Consider the following 14,440-nt stretch of genomic DNA (forward strand, 5'->3'; position numbering starts at 1 on the left):
AATGAATGATGTATATATGGCAGAGGTAGCAACTCACCCCCCCCCCTTTAATGTTAAAAGAAGCAGGACTTATGCAGTTGGTATGCAGTAGGTATTTACTTTAGGAGAGACAGGAATCCTCTTTTGCTCCTGGAGGTAAATCTTTTTTTTTTTTTTTTTAAAGATTTTATTTATTTATTTATTTGACAGAGAGAGAGAGATAGCGAGAGCAGGAACACAAGCAGGGGGAGTGGGAGAGGGAGAAGCAGGCTTCCCGCCAAGCAGGGAGCCCGATGTGGGACTCGATCCCAGGACCCTGGGATCATGACCTGAGCCGAAGGCAGACGCTTAACGACTGAGCCACCCAGGCGCCCACCTGGAGGTAAATCTTAATTAATCTTCCAATCACGGCAATCATTTGTCTTGGCTAATAAGTAGTGAAAGTCTCTTGCTACAGATTGCTAGAAAATATACATTGCCATTAAAAAACAACATGGGTTTTTTTAAATAAAATAAAATAAATTTACAATAGTTATTTAAAGTGATACAGCATTTATTTGACTTTATTATAAACTTAAAGCAAATTAAATGTATACTCATTTTTATAAGTTAACCTAGCAAAATATTATTACAATGAATTCTAAGACCTTAAAAAGTACTTGTCAAAATAGCCTGCTTATGAGTGAAGACCTCTATCTAGAATTAAAATGTTTAGAAAATATAGTAACTGTTTTTGGCCATTTAGTGTTTTCTAAAACACTGGAGCCATAACTAAATAAATACACTCTCCATCAGTGTGCTGAAAGTACTGATTTACCCTCAGGTAAACATTTTAAACCAGAGACTTCTTCCTCTTCTAAGCTTGACTACATTTGTATTACTTGTAATATATCAGAAACTAGTAAACAAATTTTAATAATATTTTACATTCCTTTAGTCAATCCAGGGTCCCCATCATAAGTGGGGTTTAATGGATTCCCTGGGCCTGCCGAGGGAGGGTACACACGTGCTCAGCTTCTAGTGTAGCGTGCAGCCCCGGACATCTAAGGGCATCACAGACCTGTTATTGTTCAATCTCGGGTGGCTGAATGCTACTTGTAAAGTGAGGATGCCGACAGCTCTTGGGTTGCATAACTAGTTAGCATGCCAGAGTTTCGTTCTTTATTGAAATTAACCAGACAAATTGCTCCACCAACTAACAGTGATGCAACACCACCCTCTTCTTCCTTTCTCCCCTTCTGACTTGGATGTATGATAATAAGAACCTGGGAGCCGTGGCATTCACTTTGAGATCTTGGGTGGGCAAGCTGAGGACAAAGTCTACCATGCTAAGAATGGCAAAGCAAAGAGATATTAGCAACCTGGGTCTCTGATGATTCTATGGAACCACTGAATTAACTGACCCTACATATTGACCACGTTGCTATGTGAGATCACAATTTCTTGAGTCACTTTCAGCTGAGTCTCTCTTTTTTGGACAGGGTTTAGAAACATCTCATAAATTACTATGCATATATAGAAAGAATTATACAAACCATTGGAGATATAGAGAGACAGAGAGAGATATCTAGATATTTAGTACCAAAAGGTTTTGAAGTAACATATAGAGGTATATTGTTTTCTCAATCTTGCCTCAAATAATGAAAAGGAAATTGCAGTGTCACCCTATCTCCCCATCTTTAGGACTGCAGTAATTTCCTGTCCCCAGAGCTAAATAAACACTTTCATGAAAATAGACGGTGTTTAGTAAAGGAAAAGTCCACTGACAGTTCTGCCTTTATGAGCTGTGTAAATCCAGAGAAGAAATTCTATCACAGAGACCAGTTGTTGACTGATTAGCAAGTGGTAACATCGCTGTGTGAAGAAAGGGGCGGGTTGGTTTATGCAGATCCCCAAGGCCTAAGTCTTCTGGCATGGCTAACTGGTGGTGCTCCTCCCTCAAACATTAGCTTTACCCTTTGGAAGGTTGATACTCCCAGTGGGTAAACATTGACGTACAGCCAGAATGGTGTGTGAGATCAGTAATGCACTTTTAATCATTTTGGAATTTAACTTTAAGCTAAAGCTTCAATTAAGGGGATTAAAGGTAACTAACACATGCCTTACTTAGTCATCTTTTCTTACATTCCCCTAATAGCAGCAGAATCTTTCTCATGTCAGACTCTCTAAAAACCCACTGAGAGGAGTGTTGATCAATTCTTCAGTTATTTAGCAGACATTTATGGAACAGAATGTTGGGTCCTTTAAATGAGACAGAGTTAATGAGACCTGGCCCCAGCCCTCGGGGGGTGGCGTGTAGGTCACAGGGAGCCTGCCAGAAATGTAGAGAGTAAAGGAAAATAATGCAAGGTAATGCAAGAAGAGAAAGGACAAGGGTCTCAGGAGTGGAGTAAATAAGAGAAGAGGATGTTTCAAATCTAGGGGCGACCGACTTAGGGGAATTATGAAAGCTTTGTGCAGGCAGTGATCTTGTGATGGGTCATGAAAGAAAGGCTAAATTGAAACATAAGGAGTCGCAGACATAGAGGATTTTAGCATCACAACACAAACTGAGAACAAAGGATTCACATTTGAACCCAAATGGGTTTGTAACCTGGCTTTGCTTTTAGTAACTGGACTCACTTTAGGAAATGAGTTAATCACTTTGAGTCTGTTTCTTCATCTTAAAAATGGGGATAATAATATTCACCTTACAAATTAATTAGAAGAATTAATTTCTAAATCCTGAGTAAAAGTACTGTTGTCTGACCTAGTTTTTATCTAAAATATATTAATGATTATTATGGAGATTTGTACAAGTTTTCCTGAAGAGATGACATTTGAGATTGGTTCTCGAAGGAATTATAACAAATGGAAATGTGGGTGAAGAGCATTATAGATGACCGAACAACATATTTGAAGACCCAAAGAACTCAAAGAACAGGAACCAGTGAGTGGTCTTTTGGAGAAGAGCATACAATTGGGGAGAAATGGGAGAAATGGAGATAAGAGCCTACAGTGCAGGTGTGACTCCAAGAATGGGGCCTGGGAACACCAAAATTCCAGTCAAGACATCAACATACAGCTTTGCTGAGCTGGTTGGATTAGCATCCTAACACTAGAGCATAAACAGCAATACAGAATGTGTCAAGGTCAACAGTCTAACAGTAGATACAAGAGAACAGTTAGAGTTGACCAGCATCACTGGAACAACCTTCCAATTGTGACTTCATCTTCTAAGGAGCTCTAACATAGAAAGTAACTCAGAGAACAAACACTTAAGTCTATTTACGGAAAAATTTGTGGGTATGATAGGCTGTATGTTAGGTGCTGTCCTGCACATGACACCCATGCTGAGACTTTCTCCATCCACCACCTGTGGATCCACGCAAGTACACATAGATGATGTCACCAAGTATTCGTTACAGCTTAGGTCTTGCTGAACTTCGTTAGAGACTCAGTATCCTGCTCTACACAGCATGTGTGACAGCCACGAGCACTAAGTTGGAGTTAAAACCTACTTATGCCCCTGTTTTGGTCTCGCTAGCTTTTTGGACCTTGAATATACTGAGACCCGGCAAAAGTAAAATTTTCGGGCTGTGAAACTAAAGACCAGGCCGAGAGATGTGACAGAAGAGGAGGTCAGAGAGATTTGAAGTTTGACTTGATTTACCACTGCTGGCTTTGAAGATGGCAATAAAGGGCCAGGAGCTAAAGAATGTAAGTAGCTTCTCGAAGACAAGAATGAACCCCCTAGCAGGCAATCAGCAAGAAAATGGGGACTTCAGTCCTATAACCACTTGAAACTGAATTCTTCCAACCACCTGAATAAGTTTGAAGTGGATTTACCTACAGGCCTTCCAGAAAGTAGCACAGCCCTGCTGATACCTTGATATCAGTCTTGTGAGACTCTAAGCAGAGAATTAGCTGACCCTTCCTTGCTTTGTCCAGAATTTGACCTTCAAAAACTGAAATAATAAATTTGCATTGTTTTAAGCCTCTAAGTGCATGGTAATTTCTTAGAATAACAATAGGAAACTAATGTACATTTAATTGAAACTTTCTAGGAAATTTGTCCTAACTCCCAAACACCATGAGAAAATACCCCACCACAATACCTTCACACCAGGCCAAGAAAGCATTCACTGAACACTCAAATGGGCAGAAAATTTGAGTTACCTCCAGTACAGAGTAAAGATTAATGTACATGGAAGTTAGATTACTGAACTCATGGGGCCATGGAAGTCCCTTCTGTAACTGGAGCTCCATGGCATATGAACACAGCTGCAACTTTCTAGTACAAAATTCCCAGTGTCAGTTCTAAAGGAATGGGAAGCAGGAAACAAAGGAAGTAGAAAACCTAATTAGTAAGATTAATTACGATAAGACCCACAGCTAGTTTTGGGCTCTGTATAGCTGTGGATGATAAGGATGCAATGCATGAAACTACAGATAAATCCCCATATTCATGAGAATGATTATGTAACAGATGTTTCCCAGCCTGGGGATACAAGAGCATGGAGGGAGAGGTGGGGTGGGAAGAGCTAAGAATAACCATTCTATGGCTCATTGCACTAGCTAGATGGCTGCGTTGTAAGAACTCCAGCTGGCTTCCTCTTCTTGACCCTCATCCATACTTCTAGCACTTTCTGCTCCTGCCAGATCACTGAGGAGAGAAATGAATAAACTTCACCTTGAAGCTGAGGCTGAATGCAGCAATGTCATGCATACATTGCCTGGCCTGTGTAATGCTGCTATATCCCCATGATCATTATCATCAATCAGCCTGTACTGAGTACTTACCATATGCCAGGCACTTGGCATACATTATCTCATTTAATGCTAACAATAATACCCTATGAGGTAGGTACTATTATTATTCCATTTTGCAGATGAAGAAACTGAGGTTTAGAGAGGATAAATTATTTGCCCGAGGTCTCAAACCAGGAAGTGATGACTGACCCCCAGAAGTCTGACTTCTTTATCTCATACCAAATTCTTTATCTCATACCAAATTTTCTCCTGGTACAGGTGTCCTGAATCCTCTAAAGTGGCACCCAGGGGCTGGTCTGCTTTTGACCAAGATGAGAAAGGGGCACAACTGTGAGTTGCGGAAGGTGGAAGATGCCTTGGGCCCCTCCGCTTGTGCTCCATCAGAAGCTTGGGACAGGTGCTCCCGTGTACCAGCAGAGGGCCCAGAGCAAAGGTCTCAAAGGTTCCCAAGCCCCGGGCACCTCTCCAGATCTGCCTTCTAGCCTCCGTTCTGAACGTGGGGCTCTGTCCTGACATCCCATTCTCTCTGCCTACCCTCCTGCTCCTTGTCTGCTCCAGAGAGAGGGTCTCAGCTTCCTCCGCAGCATGGCCTTTGGATGCTGCCTGGAGCAGGACTCGACTCTAGAGGTGCCTTGTCCCAAGGACCTTCCCTCCACCGGTGCTTCACCCAGTCTAGCCCAGCGCCTTGGACCCGGAACTTCTGTCTCTGTCTTACATTCCAGGCTTGCAGCTTATTTGAGAAAGCAACGTCATAGCCCTTGAATCCATCAAACATTGTTACCATCAAACCATAACTTCTCATTGCCATGATCCTGCTTCCCAACCTGGAAACTCGGGTGATTTTAATTTATTCTCAGTTGGATGCTAGAGCAACTCCTGTTCCAAAACTAGTTCAGCTGCTTCTCCCCACTTTAGGTGTGTCTCTGGAAATGTATTCACTGGAGTTTCATCTACACCAGCCTCCTGGATTTTTCTCTCCTTCGTTTACACTTTCCTCGCCCAGAGGGAGCGTTTTCTTTCCCGCAGCCATGGCGCATGCACCGGTTGGAATGCCACTGCTCTCGGGCTACACCACAACACTTCCTTTTTAACCCAATCTGGGCCTTTTAAAACAACCATTTGCTTGAAAAGTAATACATACACATGCTAAAAAGTTAAAACAGGGCAGAAAGATATTTAATGGATAACATACTTCCTTCTCCCTTTGACCAAAGAAGCCATTATTGGCTCTTCTTGCTCTAGCTATCTAGAAATTTCCCATGCAGTTATACAAACACAGGTACACACGTGTGTGTGTGTGTACATATATACATATGCAAATATATTCTTTTGCCTTTTTTATATAAATGAAGCATTTTATTGTAATATACAACATAACGATCTTTTGTGAGTTTTTTTCCTGTGTTGGAGATGGTACCTCATCAGCCTATGCAAAAAGGCAAAAAGCCTTACTTCATGTTATGGGGTGCCTGGGTGACTCAGCCAGTTAAGCGTCTGCCTTCAGCTCGGGTCACGATCCCAGGGTCCTGGGATTGAGCCCCACGTCAGACTCCCTGCTTAGCGGGGAGTCTTCTTCTCCCTCTCCTCCCTCTGCAGCTCCCCCTGCTTATGCTCTCTCTCTGTCAAATAAATAAATAAAATCTTTTTTTTTTAAGATTTTATTTATTTATTTGAGAGAGAATGAGATAGAGAGAGCATGAGAGTGGGGAGGGTCAGAGGGAGAAGCAGACCCCCCACTGAGCAGGGAGCCCGATGCCGGACTCGATCCCGGGACTCCAGGATGATGACCTGAGCCGAAGGCAGTCGCTTAACCAACTGAGCCACCCAGGCGCCCAATAAATAAAATCTTTAAAAAAAAGCCTTACTTCATTTTTTAACAGCTATATGATAAACATTATTTATCTAGCTATACTCTAGTTTTTTCAACCAATGCCATATTAACAGACTTTTTAGTTGGTTCCTGTTGTTTTTTGCTACTGTAGCATTATTTTAATGAACACCTATGGATAGCATTATTATAATGGAAATACATGTATGTATGAACGTAAATGTTATATACATATAATGTCTTCATTTAGTCTTCCAATTCCCACTCTTATCCCCTTTATATTATTATAAATTTATCTAATTATATTTATCTCAGTTTATTTATTTATACTTTGCTTTCCCCCACTAACCTGTAATCTAAGCACAAAGACTTTATGTATGTATGTATGTATTTTGTTCACTCCTGTATCCTTGGCACCTAAATCAGTATCTGAAACAAAGGAAATATCCAATCATTCTTTAAACAAATGATTCAGTGAAGAAAGGCGCTTTCTTTTTTTTTTTAAGATTTTTTATTTATTTATTTGAGACAGAGAGAATGAGATACAGAGAGCATGAGAGGGAGGAGGGTCAGAGGGAGAAGCAGACTCCCCGCCGAGCAGGGAGCCCAATGCGGGACTCGATCCCGGGACTCCAGGATCATGACCTGAGCCGAAGTCAGTCGCTTAACCAACTGAGCCACCCAGGCGCCCCAAGAAAGGCGCTTTCTTGCACATGATTTAGCGTATACATGTGGGACAAAGTCCTCAAAGTGGAGATGTGAATTTAAGGCATTTACTGGTATTGCCAACTGTCCCCTAGAAGAGGTTGTAGTAATGTTTAGTTCATCAAGAATTCTGAAGTCTTGTTTTCAGATATCTCCAACTCTGGACTCAGCTTTGTACTTAAAGTTATAAGGGGAGGGTCCTTTTTCCTGCACTATCACCCCCACCGAGCTCAGTCTCTTACCTCCAGGGTCCTGTGGGCATATGGACACCCCAGACCACACATCAGATGTCTGTCCGCCACTTCCCCCACAGACGCTCCTGGGCCTCACTTGGGCCTTTGGTTGCTCACACTTCTGTTGCAGTCACTTAAGGGCTATGGACTCAGGGAAGAGGGCCACACAGGAATCATGCTCTAACTCAGGCTCCCCCATTCCCAGAGCATGATCTAAGGAACGTGTGTGGGCGGACACATCTCTCAGGTGTACCAGCACAGGGATGTCTTTTTTTTAAAATAAATCCCCGAACACCATGCTTCCTTCCCTCATAGCTTCTAAAAAGAAGCAAAATAGAAATGTCTACAGGAATTGAGATATTGGAAACAATGAAAAAAAATTGTTCTCTAGTGTAAACATTGCCTATTATGTTTTTGAAGCAAGAAAATTCAGGAAAAACATAAGGATTTAGTGTGAACATTATAGGTCATTAACATATGGGAACTCTAACCTCGAGAAGACGAGCAGACTGGAAATATAAAATGCTGTGTAGTCCTCTCAGCTGAAGACTATAGTCCCAAAAAGTTTTCTTGCAAAGAAATTGCTGTTAGAACTTATGTAATATAAATTTTAAGTTATGATTAGGAGATATAGATACAAATGCAATTATCGAAATACTTATAATACATATTGTGTGTATATAAAATAAAAGGGATAAATTCAACATATTACCTAATACGATTGTCAATGATATTTTGTATATCTTAAAATAAGAATACCAGACCATGTAAAATTACCTTCTCTTGCCTGGTAGGAACTTTTTAAATTTCCTTCCCCCACAGTTTTAATGTGATGATTGTAAATTTGCTACACTTTGTTGGAAAAAAATATTCAATCTAAGATAGTACTTCTCAAACTATCTATGGAAAGGTGTCAATTTTTTTTCCTTCCCCAATCCATCCTTGACTGATATTTTTGTAAAATAAAATAAAGAATGAATCACTAGAAGCATAAAATGAAAAAGCAAGTAAATACGTAAGAAACAAAAGCAACACAAGAAACCGAAGGAAGGCATACATTATGGCCATTTTTTACGACCAAATGACAGAAACGTAACATTATTTCCAAACTGCTGTACAAGTTTCTTACAGCTTGTTCTCGATGTCTATCCTTCTCCAGCAGACAGATAATAAACCTCAGCAATCAGCCCTGTCCACAGACTACAAGAAATGACTCTCCCAAGGGACCTATTTATTTTCTAGGGCTGGATTCCTTGTCCATATATTCAATTCATTTCAGACATTTTATGAAGTTTTGACTCATCTTTGGCACCCTATTTAAATCCTTTCTTTACTCCTCCTAGAAATTCAAAGTAACTTTTGACAGAAAAAGATTTGGAGGACCTTGATTTAATCCAGGGTCCAGGACTGAGCTGGCAAATTCCAGTTAGTAATTTCACTTCCTTGCTGGGCCACAGTGCGCTGCGCTCCAGCCCTCTGGGGCTCTCTCCACTCGGACTCTGCTCATCACTGTGAGCAGGCCCTCAAAGGCATTTCTAAGATTTTTTTTTTTTAATTAAATTTCCATTCTTTCTCCCAAAGCTGAATTGCAATGACCCCTGCAATCCCGCTCTCTTTACCTTCATTTTTATTTCTCCAATATTTTACTTCCACTTTTGTTAATGCTCCACAAGAGAAGTGATATAAAGATTAGTACATGATGAACACAAAAAACTCTCCTAGTTGAGGAAGATAGAAACAGATGAAAACTATTTATGCTAGAATCTCAAGTAAAGGTAGAACTCATGGTCAAAGAAAATTCAGTTTAGGCATAAAAATATTTTAGCTAAATTTGCGGAAGACAGATCTTTAATGGACTATAACAAAAATCACATGTTTGTAGAACTTCCTTAAAGCTTTTGGTGTTGGCATCTGGTAAGACTAGGCACATCTGTACTGGCCGAATGGGTCTTGAGTCTGATGCAATTTGCTCAAACATATGTTCTTATAAGTAGTTGAAAGTGGACTTTTAAGTTCTCTACCACCATGTACAGCCAGCTGTGAGCTCTCCCTTGGAGAGATTCAGTAGAAAGCGCTATGGGGGAATCAAAGCATCCCAGCTCTGAACCCAGCTCTGGTGCTGACAATCTGTGTGAATTTAGCACATCATTTAATTTGGAACTTCTAACTTGCCATTTGTTAAATAAAGACAGTGACACCCTTCAGAGAAAGAGTGAGGACTGAAAGAAGAAGTATTGCTGAAATTTAAAAGCCAAGTCACCTTCCTGCAGTGAAACAGTCATTGTTAATGACTTAATGAGATTTTAATCTGAACTGTTCATTGAACATATGCTGTCTGCCAGGCTTTGTTCTAAGTGTTTTATGGGAATTAACTCCTGTAAGTCTCAGAACCACATGATGAGGTATGTACTATATTCTGCATTTGAGCAAACCAAAGCACAGATGGATTAAATCACTTGCCCGGGAGCACATGTCTAGGAAGTCAGGGTGCCAGGATTTGAGCTAAGATCATTCCTGAGCTTGCATCCTTAACACTATGCTATGCCTTGTCCTGGAGAGCGTGTGATCTAATTAATACAGGCACCCAGATGTTGTTTTTCATTTTGATTGGCAAGTCCCAGTATTTTTACATATTGAATATTTAAAAAATCTATCCCTTGCTCTGAACTAATTCACACTGCTTTTATTCAGGTCATGCACTCGTACCTCAATAAATTATTGTTCGTTAATAAGACATTCTCGGGCATTAGCTAGATGCTGGGACTATCAGAGTGAACCAGGCACATTTGCTTCCATAATCATGCTTATTATCTCACAAGGAGAGAGAAAAAGAGATTATTTATGACTATGACCAGTTCCTTCTTATATTCTTTGCCTCCAGAATTTGTGCTGCAGTAATTAAAATTGCCTCTAGTCCCTAGTCTGCATGGGACTAAACACACTGCATGCACTGTGTTTCATAATTCTTTGCTTCTTTTCCAGTTTCCCTCTCAACTTGAACTCCTTTCCATCTTTTCTCTCCTGGGTTGTACTTCTTTCAAGAAGCCCTTCCTTTAGAAACTCTACCCAGACACAAGTTAAGATAGTCTAAAAGAAAATTCATTCCTTGATCAAGTACTGTGTTTTTTCATCACTGAATAAAGATGCTGTCTTAGTCTGTTCAGGCTGCTATAAGAAAATACCATACCATCCACTTTAATGAAAGAAATTGTGGGGGCACCGGGCTGGCTCAGTGGTAGAGCATGCGAATCTTGGTCTCTGGGTTGTGAATTCAAGCCCCATGTTGGGCACAGAGCTTACTTAAAAAATAAATAAATAAATGACAGAAATTTATTTCTCATAATTCTGGAGGTTGAGAAGTCCAAGATCAAGGCCCCAGCAGATTGGGTGTCTGACAAGGATCCACTTCCTTGTTCATCCATGGCATTTATTCACTAAGTTCTCTCATCATGGAAGAGAAGAGAAATCTCTCTGGGGATTCTTTTATCAGGGCCCTAATCCCATTCATTAGGGCTCCACCCTCACAATCTAATCAGTTCTTGAAGGCCCCACTCCTTAATATCATCCTCTTAGGGGCTAGGAATCAACATGTGATTTTGGAGGGGGGGGGACACAAACATTTAGCCCATAGGAGGTACCAAGGGCAGTATCTAGTACACCATCAACACTCAGCACATGTCCATAGAAATGAACCAGAGAGGTTCACATGGTCTACCCTCTCTCCCAAGTGTGTAGTACCTGCCTCGTTTCCTTCCCATTTGCCTGTGAAGGAGGATATTTATAACTATATCATAAGGAGTATAATCAGTATTCTTTCCAACCACCATTCTCAGCACTTGCTGAGTTCTTGCTTCACCCTACATTAAGCACCTGAATTCTGCAGATCTTAGAAAATTCAGAGTGCTGATATCCCCATCATCCATATATCTGAAGATGAGGAAAACAATTACTCACTTTCAGCAAGCATAGAGGGGGAAAAAAAAAGTAATTGAGATGATTCTGCAACAATATTGCATTCTTTTTTTTTTAATCTTGCTAGATTGGGAGGGGTTAAACATATAATACAGTCATAATAATTAAATTTTGTCATATTCTAGAACCAGATTTCACATACACTATGGGTGTTTGACAAGCTGGTTCTATTACTTCTTCTATATAATCAGTACCTATTCTCTTTGTTCAATATATTAGGGAAGGTCCAGAAACATCCAGCAAAGATCATGGCTGAAATGGTTTCTCCCATTCTACCATGACTTTCTACCAAAAATGGAATAGAAATTATGAGTCAGAAAACAAGTTGAAATTACATTTGTAAACTAACTAACGAATTTTCCAATCCATTTGTCAACTGTTTCCTTTATGGTTACACACCCATCAGTGAGAAAATTGTCATTTACAAAATCTAATACAGATTTCCAAGGATATTATTTTTTATAAAATTGTTTATTGTTGTATATGAAATAAAAAATAACGTACCGAGCTTTTACTTACATGGAAATACGTTTAATATTTAAAGCTTAAGGGCAAGAAACATCATTGTGCTTTTCTGCCTCGGCCTGAGAAAATAGAAATTGAGAGTCTTCTGCAAGTTTTAGAAAAGTCTTATGGGAAAAGCCAATAAAATCAAAGAATCAACAGAATTCTGTAGTACTCTTGAAGTTAAAATTGTGAGCTATGTATTCCTGTTTTAAGTCAGAAGCAGTATCTACCCTTCCAAATATATGGAGAAGGGAATCATTCCCCCCAAAATCAGTCACCTCAATCCTTCTGTATCCTGCAATAAAATGCGCCACAAGCAAATAAGAGCTTATTTACTGCTGCATAAAACTTTGGCTGAACAGGCAAGAAAAGGAGGTCTGCTTTCGATTTCAACCATCTGGAAACATTACATCTCAAAGCTAAGATCTTTCCAATTTTCTTGTAGGATAAGGAGCGTGTCTTCTCCTTAACTCTTACTCTGGATTACAGAGTGGATATCCGAGAAATGATGATCATCGTAGGTAAATTAACCCATGTGAGTGTATTGGTCCTTCAGAACTTTCAAAAACTTGGAGAAAAATATTAATAATGGCCTTTTTCAATGTGAAATCCCCACACGTTTTAAATTAGAGAAATAATTTGCAAAGTCATCACTGCTGTGTTTTGTAATCCCTTGTAAATGTAGAACATAGCTCTTTTACATCTATTTACCCTCAAAATTATCTTTCTTCAAAATAAATAAGAGTCACTTTTTCTCAAGAATATCTGGGTAAGGAGATGTGCTCTGAGTTTCTAGATCAGCCCTCTGAAGTATAGTTTGACACTCTCCAAGTTACTTAACTCCTATGGAACTTCTGTTTCTCTCTCTGTAAAATAATATTGACCTCCCACCGAACCTAAGGACACACTGCAGTGTGTCAGAGCTGAGGATGACAGTGTCACATAAATTTCAGGGAGGCCGTGTGGTCCGGTGTGGAAAGGGCTCAGTGAACCACCAGGAGACCAAAGGGTTTTGTTTTCAATTCAAAGGCTAAGTGATCCTTGAGACCGCATCTACTCTTAGACTCTCAGCTTGCCCCACAAGACAGTGTCCAAACTCAATCACTACTCAGCTGGGTTTCAAACTCTTTTATTTGCCTTGCTTATTTTAATTTTTTCTCTTATACTCTTAGTAACTATCCATTTTCTTTTCCCAACACATTTGAATTTATTTATCTATTTTTTTTGCTTATAAAATGTTAAAATTGTTACATGACCCCAGAGCCCTTCTTGGGAAAAGTTAATGGAAATAATAAACGTAAGTAGCAGTAACTACTCAGAGAGTTCTCCAAACAGATGAAGTCCTTTTGCTATTTTCCAGGAATAGACCAAAATGAAATCAGGTTTCTTAATTTCTCCTTTTTATTGGTCCTCAATTTTTTCTGACCTTGAAGGAAAAGGTGCTATATTTATTTTTTTTAAGGTTTTACTTATTTGTTTGACAGAGAGAGAGACAGAGCGAGAGAGGGAACACTAGCAGGGGGAGTGGGAGAGGGAGAAGCAGGTTTCCTTCTGAGCAGAGAGCCCGATGCGGGACTCGATCCCAGGACCCTGGGATCAAGACCTGAGCGGAAGGAAGACGCTTAACGACTGAGCCACCCAGGCGCCCCGGAAAAGGTACTATATTTAATCCCCCATGTTATTTTAATCATGAATTAAGGCAAATAAAATTTTGCACTGAGAACTGAAAAAGCAATTTTATTCAAGAGATAATGAACTCATCCAATAAAAAATTTTAAAATAAACAGCAGTAAAGATCTTCAAGGTAAAATAATCATATGAGTCACATCTGACTACAGTAAATTCAAAGATGCAATCCTCATTCATATTGTCTTTATTATGGTTAGGGACAAACTACTCAAAATAAAAGGACTTTTGTAAAGTGCTTAACAATTCTATTTACTATTTAATGGTTTGAGCTTTTCATAATATTTGCTGTTCAGGGACATGATCTTTTTTTCAAAGCTCTGCAGTGCTTACTCTTCCTAAGCCAAAATAATTAGGATTGTGGGTTTCATGATGACGGATATAATACACTTTCAGATTGTTTCTGCTGGGTGCTTCCCATTTGTTTCTTAGTATGTTGATTACATTTAGTCCTGGATGCCATGTATAGACCCCCAGACATTGAATGGAGTATAGCATAAACACCTGTGACAATAGCCCCAGGTAGGTGTCAAAGTGCTTAAATGACCAGCAGCAGAGAGTATGGCTCCTTGGCAGGAGATTTAAGAGGCTGTGTTCACTTGGATCCAGTTGTGCTTTTTTTGGAGTGAACCATTGCATCTAACTTCCCTATTGAGAAAGGAAAAATATAGAAAAAAGGCAGTGGAACCGTAGGATGTTTTTAGTTGACATCAAGAAGTACATATTTTAAAATGAAGTAGAGAGATGTATTTGATACTTAAAAAGAAGCAAGAATAGA

At 39.7% G+C, this 14,440-nt stretch overlaps 1 protein-coding gene across 1 annotated transcript in view; it reads left to right on the forward strand.

The window, feature by feature from the left end:
- Positions 1–14,440, forward strand: part of LOC118015418 (regucalcin-like) — a 72,024-nt gene that overhangs the window by 50,836 nt on the left and 6,748 nt on the right. Inside the window, 2 exon segments of the mRNA XM_035012268.1 lie at positions 12,190–12,338; positions 12,422–12,497. Of these exon segments, the coding sequence (XP_034868159.1) occupies positions 12,190–12,338; positions 12,422–12,497 (225 nt within the window).

This window comes from Mirounga leonina, unplaced genomic scaffold (assembly GCF_011800145.1).
Source record: "Mirounga leonina isolate KUSES-001 unplaced genomic scaffold, KU_Mleo_1.0 Mir_165, whole genome shotgun sequence".
NCBI classification, from domain to species: Eukaryota; Metazoa; Chordata; class Mammalia; order Carnivora; family Phocidae; genus Mirounga; species Mirounga leonina.